This window comes from Coregonus lavaretus (genome assembly GCF_964263955.1).
Source record: "Coregonus lavaretus genome assembly, chromosome: 22".
In the NCBI taxonomy this organism is placed as follows: domain Eukaryota; kingdom Metazoa; phylum Chordata; class Actinopteri; order Salmoniformes; family Salmonidae; genus Coregonus; species Coregonus lavaretus.
The window spans coordinates 24,444,556-24,461,899 of record NC_140009.1 but is presented as its reverse complement, the minus strand read 5'-3'; the positions used below and the strand labels follow the sequence as shown (position 1 = coordinate 24,461,899).

General features: G+C 42.0%; 1 protein-coding gene across 2 annotated transcripts in view; it reads left to right on the top strand.

The window, feature by feature from the left end:
* LOC311150215 (vitamin D3 receptor A-like) overlaps positions 1-15,105 on the top strand; it is a 64,573-nt gene extending 49,468 nt beyond the window's left edge. Inside the window, exons 5-9 of one of the 2 annotated variants that reach the window (XM_084187582.1) lie at positions 1,555-1,654; positions 3,957-4,140; positions 7,279-7,433; positions 8,693-8,809; positions 9,532-15,105. In XM_084187582.1, the coding sequence (XP_084043708.1) occupies positions 1,555-1,654; positions 3,957-4,140; positions 7,279-7,433; positions 8,693-8,809; positions 9,532-9,785 (810 nt within the window). In that variant the 3' untranslated portion in view covers positions 9,786-15,105. Of the gene's footprint in view, positions 1-1,554; positions 1,661-3,956; positions 4,141-7,278; positions 7,434-8,692; positions 8,810-9,531 lie in introns of both variants that reach the window. The other variant, XM_084187581.1, reaches the window with a different exon arrangement.
* Positions 15,106-17,344: the final 2,239 nt, after the last annotated feature.

Here is a 17,344-nt window from a genome sequence, read left to right as displayed (position 1 = left end):
AAACAAGCAAGATTTCTGGCTCTCACAGACCTGTAACTTCTTCTTTAAGAGGCTCCTCTGTCCTCCACTCGTTACCTGTATTAATGGCACCTGTTTGAACTTGTTATCAGTATAAAAGACACCTGTCCACAACCTCAAACAGTCACACTCCAAACTCCACTATGGCCAAGACCAAAGAGCTGTCAAAGGACACCAGAAACAAAATTGTAGACCTGCACCAGGCTGGGAAGACTGCATCTGCAATAGGTAAGCAGCTTGGTTTGAAGAAATCAACTGTGGGAGCAATTATTAGGAAATGGAAGACATACAAGACCACTGATAATCTCCCTCAATCTGGGGCTCCACGCAAGATCTCACCCCGTGGGGTCAAAATGATCACAAGAACGGTGAGCAAAAATCCCAGAACCACACAGGGGGACCTAGTGAATGACCCGCAGAGAGCTGGGACCAAAGTAACAAAGCCTACCATCAGTAACACACTACGCCGCCAGGGACTCAAATCCTGCAGTGCCAGACGTGACCCCCTGCTTAAGCCAGTACATGTCCAGGCCCGTCTGAAGTTTGCTAGAGTGCATTTGGATGATCCAGAAGAGGATTGGGAGAATGTCATATGGTCAGATGAAACCAAAATATAACTTTTTGGTAAAAACTCAATTCGTCGTGTTTGGAGGACAAAGAATGCTGAGTTGCATCCAAAGAACACCATACCTACTGTGAAGCATGGGGGTGGAAACATCATGCTTTGGGGCTGTTTTTCTGCAAAGGGACCAGGACGACTGATCCGTGTAAAGGAAAGAATGAATGGGGCCATGTATCGTGAGATTTTGAGTGAAAACCTCCTTCCATCAGCAAGGGCATTGAAGATGAAACGTGGCTGGGTCTTTCAGCATGACAATGATCCCAAACACACCGCCCGGGCAACGAAGGAGTGACTTCGTAAGAAGCATTTCAAGGTCCTGGAGTGGCCTAGCCAGTCTCCAGATCTCAACCCCATAGAAAATCTTTGGAGGGAGTTGAAAGTCCGTGTTGCCCAGCGACAGCCCCAAAACATCACTGCTCTAGAGGAGATCTGCATGGAGGAATGGGCCAAAATACCAGCAACAGTGTGTGGAAAACCTTATGAAGACTTACAGAAAACGTTTGACCTGTGTCATTGCCAACAAAGGGTATATAACAAAGTATTGAGAAACTTTTGTTATTGACCAAATACTTATTTTCCACCATAAATTCATTAAAAATCCTACAATGTGATTTTTTTTTCTCATTTTGTCTGTCATAGTTGACGTGTACCTATGATGAAAATTACAGGCCTATCTCATCTTTTTAAGTGGGAGAACTTGCACAATTGGTGGCTGACTAAATACTTTTTTCCCCCACTGTGTTTTATTGGGATATGAAATCACAGATGTTGCATTACATTCATTTAATGTTTTACCATTTTCACTTCAAGTGATTATGGGTCTGTTGTTTTGTCAGTCACTCCTATGTGCACTTTACAAGGCAGACGCACTGTGTTCTTGTTATATGTTAAATGCATGTGTTGTGTGTTTGTAGCCCCCGGTGCGAGAGGGCCCAGTAACACGCAGTGCCAGTCGTGCAGCCTCCCTTCACTCGCTGTCAGATGCCTCCTCAGACTCCTTCAACCACTCACCAGGTGAAGGTGCTTACACATGCTTACGCGCAGGCACACAGTATACATGCACCACAATCAAATGTTCCATCAACAAGATGTGTAAGACTACCCTAGTCGGCATTGACAAGTCTCTCAAGGGTCTCCTTTACTTTGCTGGGGTAGAACTGAAGGCCATAACTTAGTTATGGAAGAATTTACAATCACACACCACTGAGGTTTATTATGCAGCTGCTGTGTACCATACATTTGCTGGCCTTTTATAACATGCCTGCCTGGCTGTCTTTTGAACACGCGTGTCCCTGCCTTGCACCTACATTACAAAATTGCGTAATGTGCTGCAGCTTTCTTTACATGCTCTAGGAACCTCAATCACTCAGGGCCCGGTTTCCCAAAAACATAATAAGTTGCATGGACTCACTCTGTGTGCAATAATCTTGTTTTTATAACTACCTCATCTCTGTACCCCACACAAACAATTAACTGTAAGGTCCCCCACTCAAGCAATGAATTTCAAACACAGATTCAACCACAAAGACCAGGGAAAGAAGGGCACCTATTGGTATATGGGTAAAATAAAAAAGCAGACATTGAATATCCCTTTGAGCATGGTGAAGTTATTAATTACACTTTGGGTGGTGTATCAATACACCCAGTCACTACAAAGATACAGGCGTCCTTCCTTACTCAGTTGCCGCAGTGGAAGGAAACCACTCAGGGATTTCACCATGAGGCCAATGGTGACTTTAAAACAGTTACAGAGTTTAATGGCTGTGATAGGAGAAAAAAGAGGATGGATAGTTACTCCACAATACTAACCTAAATTACAGAGTGAAAAGAAGGAAGCCTGTACAGAATACAAATATTCCAAAACATGCATTCTGTTTGCAATAAGGCACTAAAGTAAAACTGCAGAAAATGTGGCAAAGAAATTAACTTTATGTCCTGTATACAAAGCGTTATGTTTGGAGCAAATCCAACACAACACAACACAACACAACACATCACTGAGTACCACTCTTCATATTGTCAAGCATAGTGGTGGCTGCATCATGTTATGGGTATTCTTGTAATCGGCAAGGACTAAGGAGCAAGGACAATAACCTAAAACACAAGGCCAAATCTACACTGGAGTTGCTTACCAAGATGATGTTGAAAGTTCCTGAGTGGCCTAGTTACAGTTTTGACTTAAATCGGCTTGAAAATATATGCCTAGACTTGAAAATGGCTGTCTAGCAATGATCAACAACCAATTGGACAGAGCTTGAAGAATTGTAAAAATAATAATGTGCAAATATTGTACAATCCAGGTGTGCAAAGCTCCTAGAGACTTACCCAGAAACACTCACAGCTGTAATCGCTGCCAAAGGTGATTGTACCATGTATTGACTCAGGGGTGTGAAGACTTATGTAAATTCGATTTCTGTATATAATTTTCAATACATTTGGTAAAATTTCTAAAAATGTATTTAGCAGATGTTATTGCGGGTGTAGCGAAATGCTTGTGCTTCTAGCTTGTAATATCTAACAAGTAATTATGGGGTATTGTGTGTAGATGGCGGAGAAAAAAATAAATGTAATCAATTTTGAATTCAGGCTGTAACACAACAAAATGTGGATAAGTCTAGGGGTATGAATACTGTAAATGCAGTAGGCTATAGACCTATTTAAATCATATTGAAATACATTTAATGTTCAATAAATTGAGTTCTATTTTGCTACTTGTAGGCTACTGTCTGTAAATTGTCTCAATATATTTCATAATGTATAGCCTTTAATGTGCGGTAAGCATTAGAATTGTATTGGATAAGCATTAGAGTAAGCCGCCTCAATATTTTTAGCCGTAGGTGGTAATATCTCTCTAGGAGCTGATCAGTTGTAGGGATTGTGAAATAATACTAATGTTAAGGTAAGATTTGAATTGAGAAAGATGATCGGAGAGAAGCACTGCCTTTCTTTCGATCCTATCAGTATCGACACATGCTCCAACTACGCACTTTTAGTGTCTGTTCTCTTTGCATGTTACATCTTCGGCTGTTGTAGGAAAGATGCATCGTTAAAGCACTCATAAGCCTAAGTTCCATCGCTTCTGGGAAACCGGGCCCTGGAGGAGTGGACTGGCCTTTTGTACTATTTCATTGTAAACCTTTTGCTTCATTTAGCAACCATTTATTGCCACTGACATCTCTCACTCATTCACATTCCCCATGAACTCCTAATTTCTCCTTTCTCTTTATTATTGAACGCCACTCTCTCTCCCATATTTAATCCCTTCCTCTCTTTCGACCATCTCCATTAAACACCTTTATTATCTCTCCCTGTGTAGAGTCAGTGGATACCAAGCTGATGAAATTCAGCAGTCTGTTGATGATGTACCAGGACAGTGCAGGCAGTCCAGACTCTAGTGAGGACGACGGCTCCAAGCTCTCCATGCTGCCCCACCTGGCTGACCTGGTCAGCTACAGCATCCAAAAGGTCATCGGCTTCGCAAAGATGATCCCTGGCTTCAGGTGGGACTCTAGCATATCATGTGCCTTCTGGTCTTGGGTCAGTTCTGCATTTTGCCCACTAATGGTTAAGGTTAGGATTGGGGAAGGGGAAGCTGATCCTAGAGCTGTATGTAGTAGAAACTTCACCCTGGAGCCCTTCTATAGTAAATTAAAGGGATTGTGTAGGACCTACACAAATGATTGCTCCACCATATACTGTATCTTTACACAACAACATTTAGATCCGAGAGTGGATCTTTGTCAGGCTCCTACTATCCATTAAGTCTGTAGTAGTTATTTCTGTGGGTGGACGACTTCATTAATTGCATAGCTACATGCTTTGGTACAGTGTGTTATTGTATGTGTGTAAGGCATTTCATAAACACTTAGGACCTCCGGCGGGTACGGCTCAGTGCTATTCCTGGAATACGCTGGAACAGAGTGAGTGCAACACATGACGTGTTCAATTAAGGTTCCCGATCCATCCCCTCCCCAGATGTATGCAGTCAGTGAACATGTTGTACAGAACATGCCATGATTGTTGACACTTTTTGAACTATAATAATTTTACATTTACATAAGCCCCATATACTTTAAAGGCAAAATTTGGATTTGCCACTGCTCTTGGTCCGTTTAAGCGACAAACACCCTCCCAACGTTGACATAGTCCTCTTTAAAGTAACAGATCTCAGTCCTCTTTAAAGTAACAGATCTCAGTCCTCTTTAAAGTAACAGATCTCAGTCCTCTTTAAAGTAACAGATCTCAGTTCTCTTTAAAGTAACAGATCTCAGTCCTCTTTAAATTGAACTATGGGAGAGAAAGAAAAGCCAAATAACTCAGTTCTTTGTATTCACACTGCCCTGCTTTTGAATGAGGACTCAACCTTTTTGCCACTTCTTTTCTCCTATTTCGTAGTCCGAGTCCTCTTTGCGTTCACATTGCTGTGTTTAGAAAGGAACCAAGATCTTTTTCCAAAATTCTGTCAATGCACTCTGGGTTTTTACAAAGTGCAGGACAAGCCATTTAATCAGAACGTGTTATCGGACAGCTACATATACCTACTTGCATTTTGGAAGCTAATAGATTTCATTTAGTAAAAGTTGAGACATAATAGTTGTAATCGGAAGATATTATTATCATGTAAATATTATTCTTAACAGAATACATAGCAGAATAATAACTGCAGATTAAATAATGCTGTAAATGAAAATTGTAAACCCAATGGAGGCTACTGCCCCTTTAAGAGCTAGAATAGATTTTGTATCCTATGTTGTGATTCTCACCAAGTATGTTATTGTCTTCAAACACTATTCAAACCCCACAATCAAATAAACAGCTTATGATGCACTCTTAGCCTATAGATCACATATTGCAAACAAATAATCTGAACTAAAAAGTCTACACATATTTTGGAATTTCTGTGCATCCTTGACAATCGCTAATCAATATCCAAAAACAGCACACATTTTTTTCTGGGAATCTGCACATCGTCTTCTCTCTTTTGTGGCACTGATGTGAGGGGTTATGGCAGGAGAAAACAGTGTTTCAGTAGTTTGGTGTGGGAATAATATCAATCGAACCTGGGGAGCTTTGTGTTCACATTGCCCTAACAAAGGGAACCGGACCCCGGAATTCAAGTAAACTGAACTCCGACCACCTCTCAAGGTTTTGAGGGGTCAGAGTTCCTTTGGAGTGTTCACAGTGCACAAAAAATTAAGTGAACCACACAGTTCACAATACATTTCTGAAAGGGACCAAGTGTAAAAACACCTTTAACACAGCTTTTTGCTACCATTCATACTTTATCAACTATAAAGCTTGTTCTATCCCCATTCATTTCAATGGCGAAATGCAGGCTTCAGCATTCTAAAGTGAAATCACTGCCACAGAATGTTCAAACTAAAACATTTTGAGAGCTTAAAAACACATATGGCTTATGACGCTAATAGTATTCACTCATGCTTACTAAACTAGCCCACTATAATAACTCCACACCTACAAGCCACCCCAAAATAGCTCACTCTAACCAGAAGGAAGAGGCAAAGTGAGAACCTGTCCGCGTGAAAATACAGTGTTAACCAGTGGAAGTGGGGATATTTTTGTATGGGGTTCAATGGTCAACATTAAATCGAATTGCTCATTTGCTACGTGAGGCTTATTTGATCGAATATAATTTTCTCAATGTTTAGGTTTTTACAGATGTTGTGATAAGTGGACGAATGTACGCACGTGACATTCCAGTAACTTTGAGACAAATGACTTTATATCGGAGTTGTGCCTGTTGTTCACGCGTGTATTTGCCCTCTCATTGGCTAGAATGTTCCCGACTGATCCCACCTTCTCCCGCCTGCCCTTCCGCCTTTGCAGACATGTATTCCCATTGTTAGAGCGGTCAGTCCAGTATCTTGTTAGTATATCATTTAGATCATCTTTGCCAATACTAGCCCATAGGCCTATGAAAACCCTATAATTACTGCAGTCACTACTACTACAGGGCTCTACAGTGCAACCATTTTACTCGCATATGCGCCTAAATATTTTGCTGTGCGACCGGAATTTACATTTTGGAGCACCAGTGTGCCTAGAAATATGAAAGATTCTAGCTTTATTACCTCAAATATTTTTCATTGTGCTCTTAAATTTCTTTGTGCGCCTCCATTTTTCAACTTGCACGACCACTACTCTTTCACAACCATATGCTTCAAGACTAGCAAGTACACACATTTACCTCAGGTAATGTCATTTTCTAGTTTGGTGTTAACCTTTGTACGGGTGTGTGAATATGGATGGGGAGAGGGAGAGATGTGGGTGGAGGGGATAGGGTAGATAGAACAGCATGCCCCTGTGTGCTCATGCTCAATAGGAAACAGTGGAACGCAGTCGTCCCGGTAACCATAGAATGCATTGTACATCCAGTCCTTCCTGTTTCTCTCCTCCCCTAGAACATTCTAAAGAACAGTGCTGATTCACTCATCCTGCCAGAGATGAGATGGAAATAGAATTGTAGTTTTATTCAGACAATCCTGCAATTCCAGTTTCAAGGATAAGAACTAGTTTGTTTAGTTAGGAAATAAATGAACAGCATTGTCCAATCGGCTCCAAGATTCCAGCCTTGGTATGGTGTCATGCTGATTCAATACATGTTATTGTGTTTCCAGAGGGCTGACTGCTGAGGACCAGATCGCCCTGCTCAAGTCAAGTGCCATCGAGATCATTATGCTACGCTCCAACCAGTCCTTCAACCTAGAGGACATGTCCTGGAGCTGTGGTGGTGGCCCTGACTTCAAGTACTGCATCAACGACGTCACCAAGGGTGAGACACAGAGACACACGGAGACAGAGAGAGACACACACACACACACACACACACACACATATATATATATATATACATACACTCTTCACACTACATAAAGTGCCTTCAGAAAGTATTCATACCCCTTGACGTATGCCACATTTTGTTAGCCTGAATTCAAATTTGATTAAATTGATTTTGTTTCTCACCGATGTACACACAATGCCCGATAATGACAAAGTGCAAACATGCTTTTAGACATTTTTGCACATTTATTTGAAATAAAATACAGAAATATCTCATTTACGTAAGTATTCACACCCCTTTGCTATGACACTCCAAATTGAGCTCAGGTGCATCCAATTTCCTTTGATTATCCTTGAGATGTCACTACAACTTGATTAGAGTCCATCTGTGGCCAATTCAATTGTTTGGACATGATTTAGAAAGAAACACAACATTCTATATAAGGCCCCACAGTTGACAGTGCATGTCAGAAGAAACTATACGATGAAGTTCAAGGAACTGTCTGTAGATCTCCGAGATATATAATTGTGATGAGGCATATATTTGGGGAAGGGTATAAAACTATTTCTAGAGTGTTGAAAGGTTCCAAGAGCACAGTGGTCTCCATCATTGGGGATACTTTTCAGCTGCAGGGACTGGGAGACTGGTAAGGATGAAGGGAACAATGAATGGAGCCAAATACAGGCAAATCCTTGATGAGAACCTGCTTCAGAGTGCAAACGACCTCAGACTGGGGCGAAAAATTACAGGACAATGACCCCAAGCATACAGCCAAAGCAACACTAAAATGGCTTCAAAACAAGAATATGAAAGTCCTTGAGTGGCCCAGCCAAAGCCGAGACTTGAATCCCATTTGAAAATCTATGGAAAGACTTGAAGATTGCTGTTCACCGTCGCTCCCCATTTAACTTAACAGAGCTTGAGAAAATCAGCAAGGAAGAATGGGAGAAAATCCCCAAATCCAGATGTACAAAGCTGATGCAGACATACCCCAGACGACTCAAAGCTGTAATTGCCGCCCAAGATTGCTCCTACAAAGTATTGACTCAGGGGGCATGAATACTTATCTAAATTAGATTTCTGCATTTGATTTTCTAAAAAATGTTTTCACTTTGTTAGATATATTTAATCCATTTTTAATTCAGGCTGTAACACAAAATGTGGAATAAGTCAAGGGGTATGAATACTTTCTGAAGGCACTGTAGTTCACTCACTATGTCAAACGGCCCCCTGTCTGCCCCTCCTTGTAGCGGGTCACACTCTGGACCTGTTGGAGCCACTGGTGAAGTTCCAGGTGGGCCTGAAGAAACTCAACCTCCATGAGGAGGAACACGTGCTGCTCATGGCCATCTGCCTGCTGTCTCCAGGTATCTACCTGATCGCTGCCATGTGTGCTTGTTCGTGTATGCTTTACAAATGTTTGTACATGTATGCCTTGTGTTTGTGCACACAAGTTCAGCATGTGCTTGGTTATACACGGAGTGTACAAAACATTAGGAACACCTGCTGACCAGGTGAATCCAGGTGAAAGCTATGATCCTTTATTGATGTCACTTGTTAAATCCACTTCAATCAGTGTAGATGAAGGGGAGGAGACAGGTTAAAGAATGATTTTTAAGACTTAAGACAAATGAGACATGGATTGTGTATGTGTGCCATTCAGAGGGTGAATGGGCAAAACAAAAGATTTAAGTGACTTTGAAAGGGGTATGGTAGTAGGTGCCAGGCGCACCAGTTTAAATGTGTCAAAAACTGCAATGCTGCTGGGTTTTTCACACTCCACAGTGTCCCGTGTGTATCAAGAATGGTCCACCACCCAAAGGACATCCAGCCAACTTGACACAACTGTTGGTAGCATTGGAGTCAACCAACATGGGCCAGCATCCCTGTTGAACTCTTTCGACACCTTGTAGAGTCCATGCCCCGATTAATTGAGGCTGTTCTGAGGGCAAAAGGGGGTGCAACTCAATTTTAGAATAGTGTTCCTAATGTTTTGTACACTCGGTGTATGTTTGTATGGTGTTTTTGTGTGCATTCCCATCTCTTCATCACTACTTTTAATGGCCTCTCCCTCCTCCCCTCGATGTAGATCGTCCAGGGGTGCAGGACCACGCTAAGATCGAGGTTCTCCAGGACAGTCTGTCGGAGGTGCTCCAGGCCTACATCAGGGTGAACCACCCAGGAGGACGACTGCTCTACGCCAGGATGATCCAGAAGCTGGCCGATTTGCGCAGCCTCAACGAGGAACACTCCAAACAGTACCGCTCGCTGTCCTTCCAGCCCGAGCACAGCATGCAGCTCACCCCGCTGGTGCTGGAGGTGTTTGGGAGCGAGGTGTCCTAGCAGCCACACCGACCCCCACCACCACCCCTCTGGTTAGAAGAGATGGACAGACGATCCCCCCCATGAGGACCCCCGGGAGTTCATTTGTTGAGTTGCTGGATAGATGGCTCAGCGATGGGGGTGATGGAAGGGTCTCTGAGGGGGAATAGCGGAATGAACCGGAAAGTCACACTGTCACAGAAAAGGTTTTGGAGGGTTAATCAGGGTATTATGGGTAAAGAGAGAAGGGAGGGGCTTCGATAAGGTTGGAATTTCCCGTTTAAAAGAAAAAGGGAATTTCGAACAGAATGTATTTATAACTAAACTATAAATATATATACATACATATAAGCTAATATCTATATTTAAGGTTGTTTCTACTAAAACAAATGGATAAGTAATCCTCTGTATACTATAGGATTTGTAGGCCCTATTTGTGTGGATATGAATGTGTGTGCATGTGTTGACATAGTGTTTCAAAATGCACGCACACACACACAAATACACCCTGAGTAGAGTGCAAGGGGCCTTCTATTTTTTATGTTTCTATATGAGAATACTGAATGACCACAAAAGGGTGTTGAGTACAGGCTCTGACTGAGTGTTTAGTAGTGGGATCTGTGTTTAAGGCACCATTAATGTATCGGTTAAAGTGTAGGCTACACACAGGATATATGTGGGTAATCTGGTAACTATTTGGTTCTGTTGCCCCCTTTCAGACTTCAAAATATACACAATTAACACTTTAAAAGTTATTTCCTTCATAAGAGGAAAGAGCAACATGTTTCTATTTTATTATTCTGGATTATTGGTTAGCTAGCTAAAATAAGATGGCTAAACTAACCTAGTAAGGTTAACTGCCGCGCCTCAGGGAGAAGTTAGCCTGATATTGTTCATTGTACAATATACATTTTGAGTAATAGTACACAAACTTACAATCAAAAGGGAGAGTGTTAGAAAAACGGTTGTCATCGCCGGTCAAACCTGTCTGTCATGATGTAATAATTACTGTAGTAATTACTAAAACATTTTAATCAAATCTGCAGATGCTCTTAAGGTTAGATCAAATTCTATTCACGGTAAAATACAATTACAATGTCACCCCCACCAGTTTCTGTTTGAGAGCTGTATTATGGCCTTAGTAGGTCGAAGGTTCAGCACATCACAAGTGTGTGTTTCCTCGCTCAGTCTGCAGGTCTGGGTCGCGCTCTTGTGGTCATTGTCTGTAAATACCACTTGTTGTTTCTGTACATTTAAGGAAAAAATAGGCAAATACTAAGATCATTCAATTGTTGGGAATAATGCTCTGGAGATATATGCAAATATGATATGTGCTATTTTCTTATGTTGTACCTCTCTTTGAGGTCTAGATAAGCTTTGACCGCTATATATACGTTTTTTGGGGGGGAGCAAACTCATTGGTTTTATTCAATTCGAGATTGTGTTTCCTGACATCAGCATTCGTTCCGCTGCACCAAAACCTTCTCACATACCGAGGAGACATTCTGACTCAACCTGCTGCTCTGTAAAGCTTCTCTGTAAAGCTACAATACCGTTAGAACCAGGAAAAAGACAACATAATCTTGTTCATGCTCTTTACTACTAACACTGCCTCAACTCAAACAGACAAGAATAAAGGCCAATCAATCAGTCACCGTAGCGACGGGCATGCCTCTCTCTTCAACACGCCAGCCAACGCCTCTTCTGCAATAGAACAGCAGCCAGCCTGGCAGGACTCTTCATAGCTTTAACGCGACAGCATCCATTCAGGCCCAACTCAACAGCTGTAGTGCACCAAGGGCTGATGGGACTGATTTTGTGAGCAACGGCTTTGGATATGTCACTCCGATGGAAGGTGTGACGTCTCTTACCTGGGAAGTGATTAACACTGAACTGATCCCGTGATGAGAGTTTGGGGAGGTGGGCTCTGGAGTGAATAAAGGAGTGACTGTATAGAAGTGTTTAAGAATCACAGAATAGCGGTGTACAGAGCTCAAGGCCCAAAGTCTGATATTTTCTCCCATTGCAGCAGATGTCCAGACCCCACTGCGTCTACAAGCATCTTTTTTTTGTATTCTATCATATATACATAAACCCATGTAAAGGAATGCAGGAAAGATAGGGTCAGGGGTTCTAATGGGAGGAACTCCTCCAAGAGCTCTGCCTGCTGCCAAACTGGCTCAGAAAGACTGCCCCAAGAACTGCGCCCCTCTCTACCGCAGGTCAGCAACTCCACCTCAGTAGCCTTACAAAACTCTGTTCAACATTTAACAGATACCTCAATGAAACTGAAAACGTTCATAATAGCATAGAAGGGAACCAAACATGTAACACAGTGGCACACACATTCATACATTCACACACACCATGACATTTCGTCAGCAACCTCTGGAGTGTTCTGTTTTTTATCAAGCAAAAAGTTGCCAGTTTCTTTTGAAGATAAACTGCCTAGAGGGCTGTGTTGCAGGCCCAGTATAGGGATCCCATTGTTTTTACACAGGGTGTCTGTCGGTTTTTCTTATCACAGCACGATAATCATGTGTAAAAGAGGCAGGCTACAACGGTCAATGGTTCCCGCTGCCACTGTGTCAAAAGTCCAGTCCTAATCAGTATTTGTATTTTTGAGGAATAAGCGATGCCGAGGAATGACTCTGTAATAATATGTAAATCATGCAGTCACCATGGCTGAGTTTAGGCAGCGTCTCTGTGATCAGTATCTTTTCAGGTTTACTGACTACGAAATCACCTGGATTGGCTAAAATAATACATAAAGGTAATATATTTCTTCGTTCAAATGTAATGTTAAGATCAGTGAATGATTGCAGACAGGTTCCTGATAAGGCACTGATCAAAGCGGCCCTGCCTACGTTTTGGCCTGTATGGTTGCTGCTGGTTTTTGGTGGCTCTGTTGTATTGCTCTGGTGATGTGTGAAGCAAGCTGAATCCTGAATCCCTGTTAGAGTTTATTGTACGGAGTCGTGCCGCCAGGCACTGTTTTAATCAAAACAAACTACCTCTCCCACCCGCACATGTATTTTTGGCATGGTTGTGTTTAATCTGTTCTTATTTTAATACTAATTCATTGTATTTATTCATTTTACTTCTCAAATGCTGGATGATTTACCTCAACACACCTCAAAATAAGCCTACAGATCAAGAGGAGACTGTCGTCACTCCACGTCTCTGTCTGTTGGGGGGGCTGAAACGGCTCATCTTTGTATTAAGTGTTGCCTTCAACGCATTTATGCTAACTGGGATTGGACAGCTTGTAAACTGGGATATTATGACATAATCTCCTCAAGCTAGAGGCCTCAGTTAGCGTCAGTTAGCGATCTGCATAGTATGTGTATGATGTAGTAGTGTCAAGATTGAAGGATTTCTTTATGAAACGCTTCTGTTGAGATCCTGTTTTGATGTTTTAGCTGTCTGTGTCTGCTTTGCAGCCAGCTGCCCAGTCGCCTGCTCAGTCTGCCCTCAGCTCAGTGGTCTACTGCCCCTCTTACTCTTAGCTCATCGCTCTGGAACCCAGGTCTTTATTGTATCACATTGACGTACAGGACACAGCACCATTGTAGCACAGTGCATTACCAACAAAGCGTACTGTTTAAAAAGGTTTCTATAAAGGATTCAATGAAAATGTGTATATAATCAGTTCTCTGTAGTGATGACTGATGAAGCTGGGCAGTTTATATCTACCTACGTCTTTGATTTGTTTTTGAGAAGCATTTAAGTTTTTCTTTGGATAGAGAGAGATGAGGAAAGATTGAGTAGTCGCATGAATGTTGCTCACTGTTTTGGAATCTTTTTATTTTTGCTCTGATTGTTCTCTGCTACCTCTTTTTAATATGCTCTTGCTCACATACAGTACTACAAACGCATACAGTACTACAAACGCATACAGTACTACAAACGCATACAGTACTACAGTATGTGCACAGACTCAGTATGCACTTCTATTTCACCAACAGTTTTTGCCAATGATGCACTTGTTTGTCTCCGTGCTCTGGCTTTTGTCTGAAATCTATTACTGATGATCACTATAGCAAATCACCAATGGTTTCAGTCTTTTAACATTAAATGCCCATTATAGCTCAGTTACCTTGGTGTGCCTACAACCCGGAGCCTGAACCTGGGACAATATCAGGGGTTTAACGAAACACATTTTAAAAATTCTTATTTAAGACCATGTTCAAATGGCTTTTCACATTTATTTTATTGTCAAATCAATCTTTATGGGTTAGGAGAACATAACCATCAGCTCACCTCTACTGGGAAGCACATGTCAAATGGTGATCCACCGGACGCAAATATGCTTCACATTCTTTAAGCTGAGGTGATGCTTTAGTTTCAGGGGTGAGAGATGGACATAAGGCCAACATAACACATGTATATATACACTGTCACACCTGACAGGTTTTATTCCATTCATATAGACGGTGCATTGCTCTGCAGAGAGGATTTGGTTCAGTATATTTGTGTGAAATATAACAAATGGCCATTCTTCCTCTTATTTATTATATTCAGTGCCATGCTATGCTGTGGTTGTTATTAAGGCCTATGTATACTCCTGGCTAACGGTTAAGAGCGTTGGGCCAGTAACTGAAAGGTCGCTGGTTCGAAACCCCGAGCTGACTAGGTGAAAAATCTGTCTGTGCCCTTGAGCAAGGCACTTAACCCTAATTGCTCCTGTAAATCGCTCTAGATAAGAGCGTCTGCTAAATGACTAAAATGTAAATGTCGGGAGTGTTACTGGAATGGAAGGAGGTGTGAACTGTTCTGAATCTGGACTGCTTTATTCCTGTTGGAGGCCAGTACGTAGTTGTTAGCAAGCACTGTTGGTTTTTGAGTTCTCTGTATGTTTGTTTCTAATCCCAACTGCTATCCTTGATACATTCTCAAAGGTCAATATTATTGTATTTAGTTGAAGATGAAACATCAATTGATCTTGTGAACGGTTGGTCCAAAAACAACATACACTGGTGTACTCTTGGACTAGTTGGACGTGGAGTTTTTTTGACTGACTTCTGGTAGACAGACCATTTCTCATTAGTAATCGATCATTGTAATTGATCTCAAAGTCTCAAGATAAGATATTTTTTTATACATGCACACCATGTAATTCTCATGACTCGATGCTTCACACGGTCTTTCAACAACCTTGGCATTGTTGTTAATGATATCAATGCTCTAATTGAAAGTAATACCATTGTCTTTGTTCAATCACTGCCTGTTTTGTGTTTATTTTATTATTCTGAAGATGATCCATTGTACATTGATTATGTGCATTGTATGTAGTATATAATGTTTTGGAAAATCACAAATAAACCGCTGTACATAATGATGCAAAAATCCATGTCTTCATATATTCTCAAAAGGAAACCATACTAGATTTAGCTAGCATTATAGGGATCAGCAAGAGACTGAGTGGGGAACACAAGCGTAGTTGGGTGGTGGTGGTGTTCATATGGCTTGGCTTGTGTGCTTAGTCCCCTCCTGTACTCCCTGTTCACCCACGACTGCGTGGTCGCGCACGACCTCAACACCATTAAGTTTGCAGACGACACGGCGGTGGTAGACCTGATCATGGATGACGATGAGACAGCCTAGGGAGGTCAGAGACCTGGCAGTGTGGTGCCAGGGCAACAACTTCTCCCTCAACGTCAGCAAGACAAACGAGCTGATCGTGGACTACAGGAAAAGGAGGGCCGAGCACGGCCCCATTCACACCGACGGGGCTGTAGTGGAGCGGGTCAAGAACTTCAAATTCCTCGGCATCCACGTCACTAAGGATCTATTATGGTCCAAACACACCAACACAGTAGTGAAGAGGGCACAACAACGCCTATTTCCCCTCAGGAGGCTGAAAAGATTTGGCATGGGCCTTAGGATCCTCACAAAGTTATACAGCAGCACCATTGAGAGCATCTTGACTGGCTGCATCACTGCTTGGTATGGCAACTGCTTGGCATCCGACCACAAGGCGATACAGAGTGTAAACCACTGGGGCCGAGCTCCCTGCTATCCAGGACCTCTACATAACTATATCTACAGTGGGGAGAACAAGTATTTGATACACTGCCGATTTTGCAGGTTTTCCTACTTACAAAGCATGTAGAGGTCTGTCATTTTTATCATAGGTACACTTCAACTGTGAGAGACGGAATCTAAAACAAAAATCCAGAAAATAACATTGTATGATTTTTAAGTAATTTATTTGCATTTTATTGCATGACATAAGTATTTGATACATCAGAAAAGCAGAACTTAATATTTGATACAGAAACCTTTGTTTGCAATTACAGAGATCATACGTTTCCTGTAGGTCTTGACCAGGTTTGCACACACTGCAGCAGGGATTTTGGGCCACTCCTCCATACAGACCTTCTCCAGATCCTTCAGGTTTCGGGGCTGTCGCTGGGCAATACGGACTTTCAGCTCCCTCCAAATATTTTCTCTTGGGTTCAGGTCTGGAGACTGGCTAGGCCACTCCAGGACCTTGAGATGCTTCTTACGGAGCCACTCCTTAGTTGCCCTGGCTGTGTGTTTCGGGTCGTTGTCATGCTGGAAGACCCAGCCACGACCCATCTTCAATGCTCTTACTGAGGGAAGGAGGTTGTTGGCCAAGATCTAGCGATACATGGCCCCATCCATCGTCCTGTCCCCTTTGCAGAAAAGCATCCCCAAAGAATGATGTTTCCAGCTCCATGCTTCACGGTTGGGATGGTGTTCTTGGGGTTGTACTCATCCTTCTTCCTCCAAACACGGGAGAACAAGTATTTGATACACTGCCAATTTTGCAGGTTTTCCTACTTACAAAGCATGTAGAGGGAGCTGAAAGTCCATATTGCCCAGCGACAGCCCCGAAACCTGAAGGATCTGGAGAAGGTCTGTATGGAGGAGTGGGCCAAAATCCCTGCTGCAGTGTGTGCAAACCTGGTCAAGACCTACAGGAAATGTATGATCTCTGTAATTGCAAACAAAGGTTTCTGTACCAAATATTAAGTTCTGCTTTTCTGATGTATCAAATACTTATGTCATGCAATAAAATGCAAATTAATTACTTAAAAATCATATAATGTGATTTTCTGGATCTTTGTTTTAGATTCCGTCTCTCACAGTTGAAGTGTACCTATGATAAAAATGACAGACCTCTACATGCTTTGTAAGTAGGAAAACCTGCAAAATCGGCAGTGTATCAAATACTTGTTCTCCCCACTGTATATGTACAGTACATGGCTACCTTGTACCCCTGCGCATCGACTCGGTACTGGTACTCCCTGTATATAGCCATGTTTTTTTTACTCTTTATTTTTAATTGTTATTCACTGTGCATTTATTCCTCGTTTCACAATTATTATTATTTTATTTTATCTTTATCTCGCCGTTGTTGGAAAAGGACCCGTAAGTAAGCATTTCACTGTTAGTCTACACCTGCTGTCTACGAAGCATTTGACAAATACAATTTGATTTGATTTATGCCTTCCTCACAAAAATAATTGCTCCAGTAGAGGGAGCTAGTGTTCTGCTCAGTCAACTTCCCTTTAAACTGTCCCGCCGCCCCAGTCATATTGGGACTAATG